Here is a 15,323-nt window from a genome sequence, read left to right on the forward strand (position 1 = left end):
GACCATCGTATCTACTCATAGTTCCATTTCCTGCAGGATTCATTTATTCCATATCACTGAGCAGATTCAAACAACCTTTTCCCTCCTAAAAATAACTTGTTACAAATACTTGTTTCCTCCTCCAATATGGAATTTTCTCTCCCCATAGAATTTCTCAGTTTTGAAGCCAAGGCTAAGCCGTATTCAGATGAGCCTATCACAGGTTTAAAGGTAAAGGTTAAGGGGATGGGCAGAGGGAGAGGGAGATATTGGATGGGTGGCTTTGTTCATGCTGTGTAAAGAATTCCTGACAGTAAAATAAATACAGGTATTTGGGGTTTTTTTCCTTGTTTCTGATTTAGAGAGTCAGGTCTCGTCTACCTTGGAAAGCTGAAGAACTAAGATACCAAGGAAGCGAAACCTGATTCATTAAAAGGAAAGTCAGTTTTAACATTATTAAACATTATTAACATTAACACATGGCCAAAAAGCTCGCTTTATTAAATATTCTGAATTTATATCTGTTCAACTCAGGGCTGAAAAAGATCCCAGTCTACACTTCTAGGTCATCCAACAAAAATAAGGAAGGTAAGACTTGATATTCCTGATATTTCTAAGGTTAAAAAAACCTAAGCAACTCCTCCCCCTTTATTCAAATGGTCAGGCCTTCTTCAGACATCACAACGGTGCTCTGCATGAGGGCTTAATGACTGCTGCAATTTTAAGAATGATCCAGTAAGTCACCAGCCACGTAAGTGAAGAGAACAGCAAACAAGGCTGCAATTCTGTTCCTGGGGAAGTTGCTAAGAGGTGCAGTAATAACAAGACATTCTCAGACTTCAGTAGTACAGTACTTTGAGTGTTGCCCTCAGTATACACCAGACATCAAAGAGAATTTAAAACTCTCGAACAGCCACCAGCAATGTCCCAGATTTAAGGCCTAAGCATTCCTGGAGATGGCTAGTGAATATCCACTAGTCTAGACCTCCCCTCAGTTCCCTATGCTTTAAAAAAAAGACATATGAATACCTTCAAAAGCAACTGGTATTTTGTCAAACGTTGTACTGGTTTGAGCAAATAGGAATCCAGCCCAAGTCTGTGTTCTAATTTTCTTTGGCATTCCTGTAACAAAGAAATAGTATAAAGTAAACATGCAGACAAATGTATAACAAGATCCAACGGTTGAAAGTTGAAACCAGCCAAATTTGGACGGGAAATAAAGCGCAATTTTTTAATAGTGAGGGGAATCAACCATTGGGACAAGTTACCAAGGATTGTGCAGGATTCTCCATCATTGGCAAGTTTTCAATCAAAATTGGATTTTTTAAAGATAGGCTCTAGTTCAAACAGGAATTATTGTAGTGAAGTTCTATGGCCTGTGTTACACAGGAGGTCAGACCGTATGATCACAATGGTTCTATCCAGCCTTGAAATCTATGAATAGGATGCACAATAATTTACTATGCTACACGCCATATGTTCAAGTAACTGTGGTTGATATTAATGGGGGATTTCCCACACGTATAGAATGGTGAATAAGGTTGCAATGCTAAGGATATGAATGCTGCATTTTGCAAAAATAATTCACGTACGCTGTAGTATGCTTTGCACATGAATAATTAGCATACCTGAAAGAAGGTGCTTTCTGAACACTGCCTCCACAGAGATTCTGACCGAGGTTTGTTCTGACAATATTTCTCATACATCTGAAAATCTTCTCGCTGCAAGAAGAATAAATAAATCAATTTTAAAATATATGCACTCTAGAACGTCTTACTTATGACAACTGTAAGGCAGAATAAGGTAAGCACCAAATGCTCTTCTTAGCTTCTATTTCACTTGCAAATTGGAAGAATACATATTTTAAAAAAACAACCAGATAGATGGGAAATAAGAGTCACTCCCTAAAACTAGGAGATTCTTACACAGTAGATAGGTCTATTGCCAAGCCGGCTGCTTTTCCCCATATGTTGCTGGACATGTGAGCAGAATACATTTTTAGCTCAGATGCTCTGTTTGCTCCCCCAGACCTGAAGAGCTCTGTGTAGCTCAAAAGTGTGTACCTTCCACCAACCCACGTTGGCCAAGTAAAAGATATTACTTCACCTACCTTGTCTCTCTCCCATAAATACAGTGTCCGGCGGTTGCTATTTTATATAGAAAGCATCAAGTTGAGGAATGCTAAGTATCAGGGGGAAAATGCAGTTTACAAAGTCTGTTCTAAATACAACAATTGATTCACTAACCCTTTCCAGGAAACAAAGCCCCACTCGCTCTGGTGCTCCAACACAGCTTTCCAGATTGTGTAGGAAAATTCTGAAAGAGGTTAAGGGAGAGATACAATGTGACTGTGAATGCCACAGCACCTGAGCAGTCTGTTTGTAAGGGGAACTCATAAAGAAAGGGAATATACAGCTAGTTACCTACTTGTTATGGAAGTCATATATCTCTGGCATATTCCCAAAGAGAACATCCTCTCTGTTTCTCAGGGCAGGCGGCATGAGAATGACCATCGCTGGATTATCCATTTCAGCCCTGTAGCCCTGTAGAACACAGCAGGTAGTCATGATTAGGCCTGTATAAGCCTGGTTTATTGCCACATTAAAGACTAGATGGAAAGAAACATGACTATCGGTTCAATAAAATGTACGTTGTTACAAAATGCTACTTTTCTTTTATTTCTTTTTTTAGTCCCCACATCTTCTAGATTTCCCCGATTTTTTTCTTTGAATTTCCCTCGCCCTCAGAGGTTGAGTATTAGTGACATTTGTCTGATGGGGAGGGCTTCACATTTCATCAGACAGCACCAGGAAGTAGCTACAGAGCAACATGAGATGTTCCTGCACCTAGGGGTTGAATATGATGCTTCTGCTCAGCATCATTCCCTGTATGTGACAGGGCAAGGAGACCAGGACCAAATCTGGGAACAGAATTCAGAGCTCTCACACGGAAGAAAATTGCTCTACTGTTAGGGATCCAGGTGGCCCTCTCATCTACATATACACATGCATGGCTTTGATCTGTGTTTACACATTATGTAACAGTTGATTTCTGAAACTTTTAGATCCACAATGGGATAAGGAAAGTACACACAGACACGCCCATCAAAACACCATTTACTTCGGAGACATGCTGTATTTTGATAAGACAAACTGCCATTGGCATCTCTCTACAGCACAACGGAGGGAGAGGTCCTGGAGGAATATTTGTCTTGGTTACACATCTGCTGTTATGACTGCAAGACACATCGCTGACAACTTGTTAAATGGAAAACAATTAAAGATACTCTCACAAGGTCTGATGCGGTGGGAAATTTGTAACAAAGCAAAAGACTGCTAGATATCAAATAACAACATCAATGGGCTTTTTTGCTGTTCAACAATACACTCTCGGAACACCAGATCCCTTTCTCCTTGATTCTTGCTGCCTAAGGTTTTTTTCCCCCCTCTGCTACAGCATCTGCCCCTTGAAATCAACTGCATTTTCCAAAAGGGAATCTGCGCTAAGTAACCTGGCAGTGGCATAAGGGATATTATTGTACTGTAAATAGTTATATTTTATTAGTAAATTAAAGTACAGCACTCTACGTTAAGGTCACATTAGAACACCATTGCAAAAAATATTTACCAATTGTGTCATCCCTGGAAAGAGACAATAACTTCAAGGAGAACTAACACAAAAGAATAAACGGCTCAGGAAAAATGAACCGGGACTGGGCAGAGCTTTGGACTGTCCCTGTTATTGTCTCTAAGCTTGGCATATAATTTTTTTGTGAAAAAGACAACAAGTAGCCAGTCTCAGGGACAGTTTCTAACTACGGGTGCAGACACATGTGGCTTCCACAGAATTCAATGCATGCTTCACACAACTGATGACAAAATGTGGCCCATACAATGGATCTAGTCAACCAGTTAGGAGTAATGAATTCAGTAATATATAACGTCACCTACATCAGCTTTGAAATGTGTGTCTTTTGCACAACTGCTTATTAGCAATGCTGGCATATCTTACATTAAATATGAATTTACTACTGACGTTAAGATGCAGCAGGAACATAAATCTTGAGTCAGCTTAGTGGAAATCAATCATTTCAGTTTTAATCACCATTACCGGGCCTAGCTATATAAAATGCCATGTCTCGGGAAGAAATGGATGTTTGCAGAAAAGCTCGGGGCTGGGAGGAGAGAGAGGGGATTTCAGTCTATCAAGCCAGTATATTATATTATATACACATACATATACATTTATGTATTTGTGCATATGATCAAATTGCAGCTTATTTTGTATATTTCCTCTCCAACCATTGATAAAATTAGTTACCAAGACATACGTTTGTGAACTGAAGGTTTCACACAAATTATAGATTAAAAGCTTGTACTGACACATACTGTGCACATGTCGTCTGAATCAAAATGATGGGAGAAAAATTCAAGATCACCCCGGATATGACAGCAAAGTAGAAATTGACCAAATCACATTTTTGTTTAATTGGCCAGATGCCTTTCAGAAAACACATCAGAGAGCAGTCACGAGGAATTTGTAAGTAACTCACCATCAAAACAGTGAACAGTTCCTCTACGTACACTCTCTCTGTTTCTATTAGCTCATTTATGACATGGCTGAAATAAAAAAAACAATCAGAAATGCTCCATCTATGTTTGTAGGGTTGAGCCATTGCATTTCAATTTCACGGTAAATATGCCTGAAATTAGCCACACTCTAACAATTAGGGGCAGAATGAGTACAGATGCAGTAGGACAGGTAATGAGTAACAGATTAAATCCATCTCAGATCAGAGGGCCATATGCACCTTAAATGCGGAATTAAGGGTTTTGTTTGGGCCCTTTGCTCTTTATTTATACTTGGTGAATTCTGAGTGACCATTTAACCACCTGCATGCCTGTATTTTATTGTAAAGATCAACTTGGTTGTGTAACAAACCATTAATTTTAATGTGTCCATTTTCTATCAATATAGTATAACACCCAAACAGATTAAAATAAACTAAATAAATAAATTAATTAATGGAGATATCATATCTCCTAGAACTGGCAGGGACCTTGAAAGGTCATTGAGTCCAGCCCCCTGCAGGACCAAGTACTGATTTTGCCCCAGATCCCTAAGTGGCCCCCTCAAGGATTGAACTCACAACCCTGGGTTTAGCAGGCCAATGCTCAAGCCACTGAGGTATCCCTCCCCCCACTACACATCACTACTCACTACACATCAAAAAATTGGCTGTTCTTAACAAATTTCACTAAAGGATCATTTTCTGAACTGTATTTTGAGCGGAATTACTATGTTAAAATTCAGAATTGGGAATGGGATGGAATGGGATGTTAGATGGGGTGCGATTTGAGTTACTACAGAGAATTCTTTCCTGGGTGCTGGCTGGTGAGTCTTTACCACATGCTCAGGGTTTAGCTGATCGCCATATTTGGGGTCGGGAAGGAATTTTCCTCCAGGGGAGGTTGGCAGAGGCCCTGGGGGTTTTTCGCCTTCCTCTGCAGCGTGGGGCATGGGTCACTTGCTGAAGGATTCTCTGCACCTTGAGGTCTTTAAACCACGATTTGAGGACTTCAATAACTCAGACATAGGTTAGGGGTTTGTTACAAGAATGGGTGGGTGAGATTCTGTGGCCTGCGCTGTGCGGGAGATCAGACTAGATGATCATAATGGTCCCTTCTGACCTTAACGTCTATGAGTCTATGAGACATGGTTCATTTAAGCTTAAAAAAATAACACTGTGTTTTAGCCTTGAAAAAGGATTTTGAACTTCTTAGGCTCTCTCCCCATGTTTCCCTAAATGCTGCATGTTCCCAGTTCTTCTGAGCACCAACAAAATCTTGGCCAAAAAGGATCTCTCCCAAAGTGAGGCAAACGTAGTGCATTCTCAAAAGACTGCATTCAGAACATGGTGAATAGCAAGGGTTTACAGAAGACAACACGGAGGGCTTGTCTACGCTACCGCTTAAATCGATGTAACTTACGTTGCTCAGAAGTGTGAAAAAGCCACCTACCTGAGTGATGCAAGTTACATCGACCTACGCATCGTCCATGCCAACGCTAAGTCAACACGAGACACTCTCCCGCTGACATAACTTCCGCCTCTCACTGAGGTGGAGTAATTATGCTGATGGGAGAGCGCTCTCCTGTTGGCATAGCGCGTCTTCACCAGACACGCTACAGTGGTGTGTGGTAGTGAAGACTAGTTCTGAGGTTGACCCTTGGAATGTGCTACAGTGACTGCTACTCTATGTATGTGTTCTCTAGACTCATTCAATGGGATGGATGTTGTCAACCTCAAAAATGCTTTGGACATGCAGTGAAAGGACAGCACTTTTCCATGTCAACAGCTCCTTCAAATTCTTTAAAAGCACTAAGTCTGTGCTCAGATCCAAAGAACAGCTTGGTATATTTTAGTAACTTTAAACTCTTGCCTATTCCCTAGGACTCTTCCAGTTGTGCTACTAGCCTCAGGAGTCTGTCAACGTGATGCACGCTTAAGTAGTATATATAAACTGACTTGCCCTAATCATTTTCACATGGGCAATAAAAAAAATTAGAAGCCAACTCTATGAACAAGACACACAGAAGCCTGAACAAACCAGCACACGACCAAAATAAATGGTGAAAACTGGTGGACACACTGTACACCTGAGGTGTGGAAAGATAAAGAAAGAATAAAAACATGTTCCAGCCTTGGCCCGGCCCCCATCCCGAACATGCACCAGATCATACAGGGAACAGAGAAATTTAACAATGTCCTCAGCATTCCTGGGCCGTCTCAGCTCAGCTGCTTGAATGGACAGACGTGTCATATTAGTGGAGGTTCATTGTTCGTACAGCAGCAAACTTGAGACCGCTTGTCTGTCTCGTTCTAGGTCATACCCCTACAACAAAGCCAAACTGTGGAGTTTTAGCTTTGATGGTGGATCTAACAGAAAGATCAAATTGTTAAGAACACAGTGCTTCTATTTCAGGACATTTGTTCAAGTGTTTTACTCAGATGTGAAAACCTGCACTTGTGTTCTATTCACAGACCTTCCCTTTGCTCTCCCTTGCCATGAAATAATCTTTTACAATGAGCTCCGTAAGTCCCCTCTTAATCACTGTTCTCACATATTTATTTAAGCTACATTGGCACAGGAACTTTATTGATGAGTTTTGATTTTTACACACCAGCCAAGAGAATTGTTGCACTGAACATTCCTTTTCCATTGATAGAGAGTGCATTTTGAGGATAAGAGTCAACTAATAATTACTATAGTCTTCTTTCTTTTGTGATGCTACCAACAGAGGTTCTGATTTTGCATTAAGCAGATCTTCTGAACACAGGATATTCTACATGAGGTTCTACTAGGATAATATAGGAAACAAAACATACCCTTTTAGTATATCTAAGTTGTCTTCACTTTCTGAAATAAAAGACTGCAAGGAATTCCTTTTTTCTTGATAGTCATGCATTACTTCAATCTAGAATGGAAATGGTACGTATTAGAGAGAACTCAAGAGATGGATATGCTTGAGCCAATATCAATCGGCTCAGTTTCTGAAATAAACACAAGAACCATCTGGGGAAGGTGTCCTGGATAAGATATGCTGAACCGCGGAACTTCCTTGCAGTATACGAGAGCTAAAATTAAAAATGGCATACTGTGTAAGGTCCTGATAAACTTTCTCCCAGAAATTCCTTGGCTAGGTTACTGTCTAAAAATATCGGTTACATGCTTTTTGGGAATGGGGTTGTCTTTTTTGTTCTGTGTCTCTACAGTGGTGAGCACAAGAAGTTCCTGGCCCATGACTGGGTCTCCTAGGTTCTATGATAATACAAATAATAATGCTCAATTTCATAGTCTACAAATAAATATGTAAGGGGATTATGAGAGAATTTCAGAGTCACAGTGGTGGCCTGATTGTGCTTAACTTTAAAGGGACTTGGACACATGCTTAAGCACTTTGCTGAATTGGGGCCTTAGTGGTGACTAATTTTGAATTTCCTATTTCATGAGTAATTTAGATAAATACAGGTAAATGATCAGGGTATTGTAATACAATTGTACAACATTTATTAGGTGCCATATATGTGCAAAGGCCATAGGTAACTATAAGTTGTAAAGTAAATGAAAAATCAGATAAATTTCTAGCTACATAAATAGACTACATATTAAGGTAATAATTACATAGTAGCTAGAATTACAAGTGTCAAATGAAGTAAGAATTGCAACAGTATGTTGCATACTGGTAATACATACCTAACTTATTTATTTCAATATTATTTCTGCTATTAAGCAAAACAAGAAACTCCATTTGTTTATTTCCCTCCCTCTCTCTTTTATAATATTAGCTTTCTGATAAGGACACAAGCAACAGGCTTCAAACCTTCAAATGTTAAATTATTTAAAAACCCAAATCCTTGACAGGCGTGCTTTATGCATCCTTCTTGGATAAAACCAATTGCAGAATTAAAAAGAAAGATCTAAATTACATTAGTTTTTCCAACTCTCTTAAGAGAGTCTCCACTATTGATATTGGGGCGGGGGAGGAGTTAGAATTTTGTTTCTAGTCTTCAAAGCATTGAAGATTCCTGAAGGAAGGATTATTTCCTTAATTGTTGTCATTGTTATACCAGGCCTAAAACAGGAAATCGATAAAGAAAAGTGATTTTGGCCCCAGTCCAGGAAAACTCTTTGGCATGTACTTAACTTTTAAGTATGAATTGTCCCAATGAAGTCAATCAGGGTGTTAGTAAAAAGGATGCAAGACATCTCACCCAAAAAACCCAGAATCTAAGTTCTATCAATCCCTGGAAAAATATGATTTCAGATCTTGCCATGTAAAACCCATTCACGGTTCACTAACAATTTTTACCTTACGAGCATTGTGAGATTTTCTTGACGTTTTCTTCCCAGGGAGAGAGATGTCAAATGAAAACTTTAAACTGGAATTAAAATCCATGCCTTAGATAGAAAAATGCACAATTACACAATGTATAACTAACCAAGGAAGCATTGCAGGAAGAGATTAAAAAATTAGATCACCTGCATAAGCAAAAATGGTCCAGAGAGTGTATAATCAGTTAATTAAAACTAAAGGCAAACTGAATACACTCCTAATTGAAAAAAAAAACCTTAGACATATCAAACAATTTTGTTATGAAAAGGGGAATAAAAGCAATAGATTATTAGGACATAAAATAAAAGCTCATTGGGTACAAAGAAACATCTCTCCAGGTAGGGGATACTGTAACTCAAACGAACAAACTCAGTGAAGCCTCTGCAAATTATAAGGAGCTATACCTCTCTAACAACCTGTCTGAAGAAATACCACCTCCTGTGATTATATTACAAAAGCCCTATTTACAACAATAGGGCCGGAGGCTCATCTGCTGTAAGTTGTCTCCATTGTCTCTAATGTAGCTATGTTGATTCACACCAGCTGTAGCACTGACCCACAATATTCATTTATAACCAAGATTCAGACAACTTTGTCTGAAGAGATAAGTTTGAAGATGAATAACATGAAGGATGCCAGACAGTTGTCCTGCTGAGTCTTACAAAATCTTTAAAAAGAGATTCCTGGCTCCATCAATTGACACAACTGGTACTTAAATCAAACAGGGCCTGTTCCTTTGATACGAGCAGAGTTAATGGACAGCTCCAGACTCTATTATGCTGGTCATCCTCAAACGTGGGAAAATCTTTCATGATGTGATGCTTATAGACCTATAATGTTTTTAAACCACAAGGATAAATGGCTGGTTAAGGTACTGCTATTTTTCCTTAATTACTAAAAAAAAAAAATACACCAAGTCTTTCCATTTACTTCCATAGGCTTTGTGAGATATATGTTAGACATGCTTTTAAACTCCCATTAACTTCAGTGGAGCCAGGATTTCACCCTTTGTGTTTTAGCATCATTAAAGCATTTGATAGGGTTGAATAGAGATTCCTTGAAATGGCAATAGAAAAAACTGGAATTGAACCACATTTGGAAGGATTGAGGGCCTGTGGGCTATTTATGTCATCAGAAGAATGTTCAAATGGAAGCAGATGAGAGACACACACAGGAACCCAGCGAGTTTACTTTCATTTATATTATCCCACAACAGAAATACTTGCATCTAAAGTAAGGAATATCAGAGCAATTAAAAGTGACTAAGGACCAACTCTCCCCATCTCACTGGCAAGAAGACATAGGAGGAGGGGATTTGAAACAGCATCTGTGGTGGAAGGGACTTAGGAGCAGTGGATTTTTGAAGTTGTGTTGCCTCCCAGCCCTTGGGGTCCTCTGCAGACAGTAACAGCATTCTCTTCTGCAATGAGATATGAGATGGGCTAATGGATAACTCCAGACTCTACTGCCATCCCATTTCCCCCTTGCAGCAAGAGCTGCATTACTACAGGCTGGATCCCACCAAGCCTGCGGAGTAGCAGCCACAGAAGGTATTGAAACTCTGAGCTGCATTACCTACTGCCCACATTCTGAGCAAAATAGATAAAAGGAGAGTGCCACAGAAAGCTACATCTCTGCCCCACCCATCCCGCTGGCCACCCTGCCCTCAAGCTCTCTCAGAGTGGGGCACAGTGCTACCAAGGCTTCTACTACTAAAGTCAATCTAAAATGATGGAGCTTTTGTCTCAGAGGAACGGAATCATTTTCTATCTCATCTATCACCAGTATGACAGGAAGCGTAGTCTTGTGGTCACGGGAGATATGGACTCCATTCCTGACTCTCTGTCATTGGGGGAGACACTAAAACCTCTCTGGTTATGTCTATATCACATTTTGGAGCGAGCGGAAGCCAACCTCCCAGCCTGGGTCGACAGACTTGGTACGCTCTAAAAACAGGCGTCTAGACAGCTCTGAAACCTAGGGCAGCGGGTGGGTTTCACAGCCTGAGCTCCAGACAAAGTCTCAGCTTGAAAGCACTGTCCACACAGCTCTTTTTAGAGCACTAGCGTGAGCCCTGCCAGCTTAGTCTGTTGACCCAGGCTGCAACCACGCTCCCGCTCGCTCCAAAAACACTGTGTGGACATACCATCGGTGCCTCCTTTCCCCGAAAACAAAATGAGGAAGATAATACTGCCCTTTTCCCCCACCCTTTGGCCATTTAGATTGGAAGCTGTTTGGGACAAGGCCTCTCTTACTATGCATACGGTGCACGTCACAATAGGGCCTCAATCTCACTTGGGATCCCCAGGTGCTACCTGAATACAAATAATTCATAATGACCAATATATGAAATGACGATTTTAAAGTCTCTCACTAGTAAGAGGAAATGTTGATGTCTGGGGGAAAGCAGTTACTTGATCATTGTGTGACTTGTTATAAGAAGGACTGTACGCAATTTTGAGACAAATTAAAATAAAAATTCCTAAGACTTGTAATCTTCACACTAGTTAAAAATCAAAGAATAAGTCAGCACAGGCAAAAATAAAGCAACGTTAATGAAAGATTCTTTTCAATAGGGAAAAACGCATTGCTGCAGATGAGAGTACGAAAAGGAACTGGAACTAGGTTATTTAAAATTTTGAATAGTATTTATACAAAAGAACCACCTTTTGTGAAGCAATGAGCAAAAGATGCAGGGAGAAAAAATTGATGCAGAGGAATGGAAACAGATATGGAGAGAAGGCTTCTCGTCTTCAAAATGTGCTGTTACAAAATAAAATGATTAGAAATTACTATTCCAGTGATGCCTTACATACCAGTTAGATTGAAAAAGACTTCAATCGCAAAGGGTGACTGCTGGAGAGAAGGTGGGGAATACATATTTGAAGCATCAAAAAAGTTAACAATAGAGCCATTAATAAGTATGGTTGACCAAAGGACCTGTCTCATTGTTGAGACTTCCACTGAAATAAAAGATCAGTGACGATATTTAAAAACAAACGACACTGATTGAACACAGATGTTCTGACGCAAGTCACTGGAAGAAAAATTATCCTCCAATGGTAATATTGTGTTGCAATTTAAAAATGGGGCAATGAAGGCGCAAGAAAAGTATTTTAAACACTGGTTCCCTTTTGCTGAATTTACAGGGGGGGGGGGGATCATTCTCCAGCAATCGAGCCTGCGTATTTACGCTCATGTTTTTCAGAATGAAAAGGCAGAAATTACTGTAACACATTCAGCAAAATTCCTACTTTTAAAAATAGGAAACTTTCTGTCTCTCAGTGTTATTTGGATTGATACGTACAAGGAGGACAGTCGCTTGTACAGTTACAGACAACCAGAACATTAGAAGTCAGCGAGAAGGGCCCCTCCAGTGATTCCTGTTGGTCAGAAGCCCATTATCATCTTCTTGCCATTCTCCTGGCCTGTGGCTTAGCCACTGTAATGCAGCCCACAAATGCCACTGACAAGCCAGGGTGAACATCCCTTTGCTTTTAGAAGCGAGGCTCGGCAGTGAAGAGCAAACGTAAGAATGGCCCTGTGGCGCTCTAAACTTATTTGTCTCTCAACGGTTTCCATATCTTAGATGCTCTTTTTACAAGTCAAGCTTTTTCTTCCCGAACTGCCAGCCCTGCAAATTCAGCCAGCCCTGAGAATCAAGCTGGATCCTTTACTGCTTCACAAAAGGTCCTGTAGGCCAAATTATATCCCATGGCACATGTGACATCTGTGCATCTCCACTATCTTCATATCATGCCCTCTGTAACACCAGTGCTAACCAGCTAGACAGCTGTAACTGATTGGAGCTACGTCAACAATTGTCGATGGTGCACGAGAGGGAAAAGAATCCCGTTCCTGCCCTCTTAGTTGTGTTGATTCAGCAGGACTATCAGGAGAGAATCACAGTCAAACTGATTTTTGTCATTAGGTTTAGCAGATATCACTGAATACACACAAGGAATAAATTAATTGTTGAGAGTTGTCATTGTTAGATTGGTAATTTTCAAACTTGAACTGCACTTTAAAAGGAGCTGGTTGAAAGCCATAAATGAAAAACCTCATTGCAGTTTGATGATACAATTCCATCCTGGTGCCTCCTCCCCTGTAACTATACAATAAGTTGGAAATGTTGTCCTTAACTTTACCTTACCTTGCTTTGTTTGAGACACGCCCTTGACTGGCTACATTTTGAAATCTTCATTTCTAAACTGCAGTTGTAAAATGTGTCTTCCTCAGCTGTGCCTACAAAGCACATATCTGCATGTGCACGACATATATTTGCATGTCTGCATGGTTCTTGTGGGTATAACCATCCCCTTTACATAAGCAAAGACTCTTTTGTACACATTTTGCAGGAACGTCAGATGCACGTACGTGAGTATTGCCTATATAGCACTGAGCAACCTCAACTCTCATTGACAGCAGCAGAGACTTCACTGAGACTGGAAGGTGCTCAGGATCTCGGGATCATCCTGTATTCTGTGTCTGCGACTCAGGTGGCAAAGTTTGAAAATACAGCCGTTAACGTTACTTTATTATAGAGCCATAACATTATTGCACTTTACTGCACTTCAGTATACGGTACTACATTATTTTATGGTTTACATTTTTTCAAAAGTAGTTTTAAAAATAGACCTGCCCCCCAACAGAGAAGTTCAAACCCAGGGCACAGATGAAAGGAGGAAGTCCCTACCCTCTTAAAAAAAAACAAAAAGAAAAAAGCACAAAAAAGCGTGCTTCCCGGTAGCTTGCTTTCAATCTGTGCCCTAGTGTCTGCAGAACTCAAAGCACACTCAGTGCATCCCAGGATGGATCTTTGACACAAGATATCCCACCAGTTCAGATCAAGCCATTTCGATGTTTCAGTGTGAAATGGAGACCTTTCCAAAAGAAATGCCTTTCATCTTTTCACCCTTTGCTGGCTGTGCTCATTTCCAGATGCTTGTTCGTGTCTTTCAGGGTTAAGATTAATGCAGGGTACCTGTCCGTTACGACTGATTTCATGCCTTTAAAATGTACGTTTAAGGGAACAGCATCAAATACATCCAGTCAGATAGCCATTGTGATGGTGTGACATTCAGGGTCCAGGAATCCCCAGGGTAGAACCCCAAAGAATAAGCTGTATACAATGTTACTATGCTATAAAAATATGTTGAATAAGGTCTTTTATGAAAGCCTGTAATGTTCTGAACTTGATGGTCATTATGAGATATTCATACAGACTGTGGTTATGTATTTATATGTATATATGAATTTATTTATTTGTGCTGCAGCTTTTAGTTCCCTCTAACAGCAGGGCGGTAAGTGGTCAGGCGGGGGGGGGGGGCTGCCTCCCCCACCAGATGAGATGAGCCCTAAGCACCTACCACTGTATAACCCAGGAAAAGACAAATGATGGGCACTAGAGTTCATGGGAAAATACTGAAACAACTTGAAACTGAAAAGAAACCCCCCCAGTCCTGGATAACTAAGGAAGGTGGGGGGAGGGGGTTCCCCACTTTGAATTTCTACAGTGACTGAAGGGGAAAAAACCCTGAAAATCCTTTTTAAAGGGGAAGGGGTTTGAAGTGAAACCTATTCAGAGACTGAGGGACAACATCGAAGTGGGAAGCTGTCTATGAACCCTGGATCCCCCTACAGTTAGGGAGTATGCTGACAAACAGTTCAAAGCCAATAGATGTGTTAGAAAAGGGATTTTTCTCTCATTTGAAAGGGTACATCCTGAAGATGCATCTTTATGTTTATTGTCCGTGTAGCTTCTACGTGTTTGCTTCCCTTGCTATTTCATCTTCGAATCCATGATTTTTTCTATTAAATAAACTCTTGTTTAGTTTTACCCCAAGCAGGTCCCTGGTGTGCAAACTGTGTGGAGTTTGTGTGCCAAAGCAAGTGGACTGGTTTCACACCTTCATGGTTGACAAACCAGAGAGGAAAAGTCTACGTGTCTGGTCATTAGGGACGCAGGATGATGGATTTGAGGAGACTTGGAACTGAAGGGGTGGCTGGGGTCACTCTGCCAGGACTAAGTAGGCTAGTGGAAGCCAGGATGAGAGCTTTATGATTATGGGCTGGCTCCTGATGTCAGGGCTGTGAACCGCCGCAGAATAGTATCAAAGTACCCAAGGTTACCGGACAGGCGGTGACAGAACCCCTTACCGGTGTGGATAATCCCAAATCATCACAGACAGCGACAGGTCACACCATTTGCCCGAATCTTTACGGCAAAGTTCTCTCTTTATCACTTTTCTGTTTCTGAAATGCCGACGACGAAACATTACGACATAGCCACAACGCTTTGATTTTAAAAAGCCATCACAATACTGTTGATGAGTAATGCTTCAGAGGAAATGCTTGAACAGGGACTGGACAGGGGTCAGGAGACTTGGGGCTTTTCTCAACGCTGACATGTGTGTGACCTTGGGCACGTCACTTCACCTCTCTCTTAC

At 40.6% G+C, this 15,323-nt stretch overlaps 1 protein-coding gene across 1 annotated transcript in view; it reads right to left on the reverse strand.

Moving 5' to 3' along the window:
• MCF2 (MCF.2 cell line derived transforming sequence) overlaps positions 1–15,323 on the reverse strand; it is a 92,733-nt gene that overhangs the window by 20,008 nt on the left and 57,402 nt on the right. Inside the window, exons 14-20 of the mRNA XM_054040630.1 lie at positions 8,851–8,939; positions 7,367–7,455; positions 4,532–4,598; positions 2,407–2,522; positions 2,226–2,295; positions 1,608–1,700; positions 1,009–1,101 (exon numbers count right to left, since the gene is read on the reverse strand). Coding sequence (XP_053896605.1) covers positions 1,009–1,101; positions 1,608–1,700; positions 2,226–2,295; positions 2,407–2,522; positions 4,532–4,598; positions 7,367–7,455; positions 8,851–8,939 — 617 coding nt within the window. The remainder of the gene's footprint in view (positions 1–1,008; positions 1,102–1,607; positions 1,701–2,225; positions 2,296–2,406; positions 2,523–4,531; positions 4,599–7,366; positions 7,456–8,850; positions 8,940–15,323) is intronic.

The sequence above is a fragment of the Malaclemys terrapin genome, chromosome 9, assembly GCF_027887155.1.
Source record: "Malaclemys terrapin pileata isolate rMalTer1 chromosome 9, rMalTer1.hap1, whole genome shotgun sequence".
Classification (NCBI taxonomy): Eukaryota; Metazoa; Chordata; order Testudines; family Emydidae; genus Malaclemys; species Malaclemys terrapin.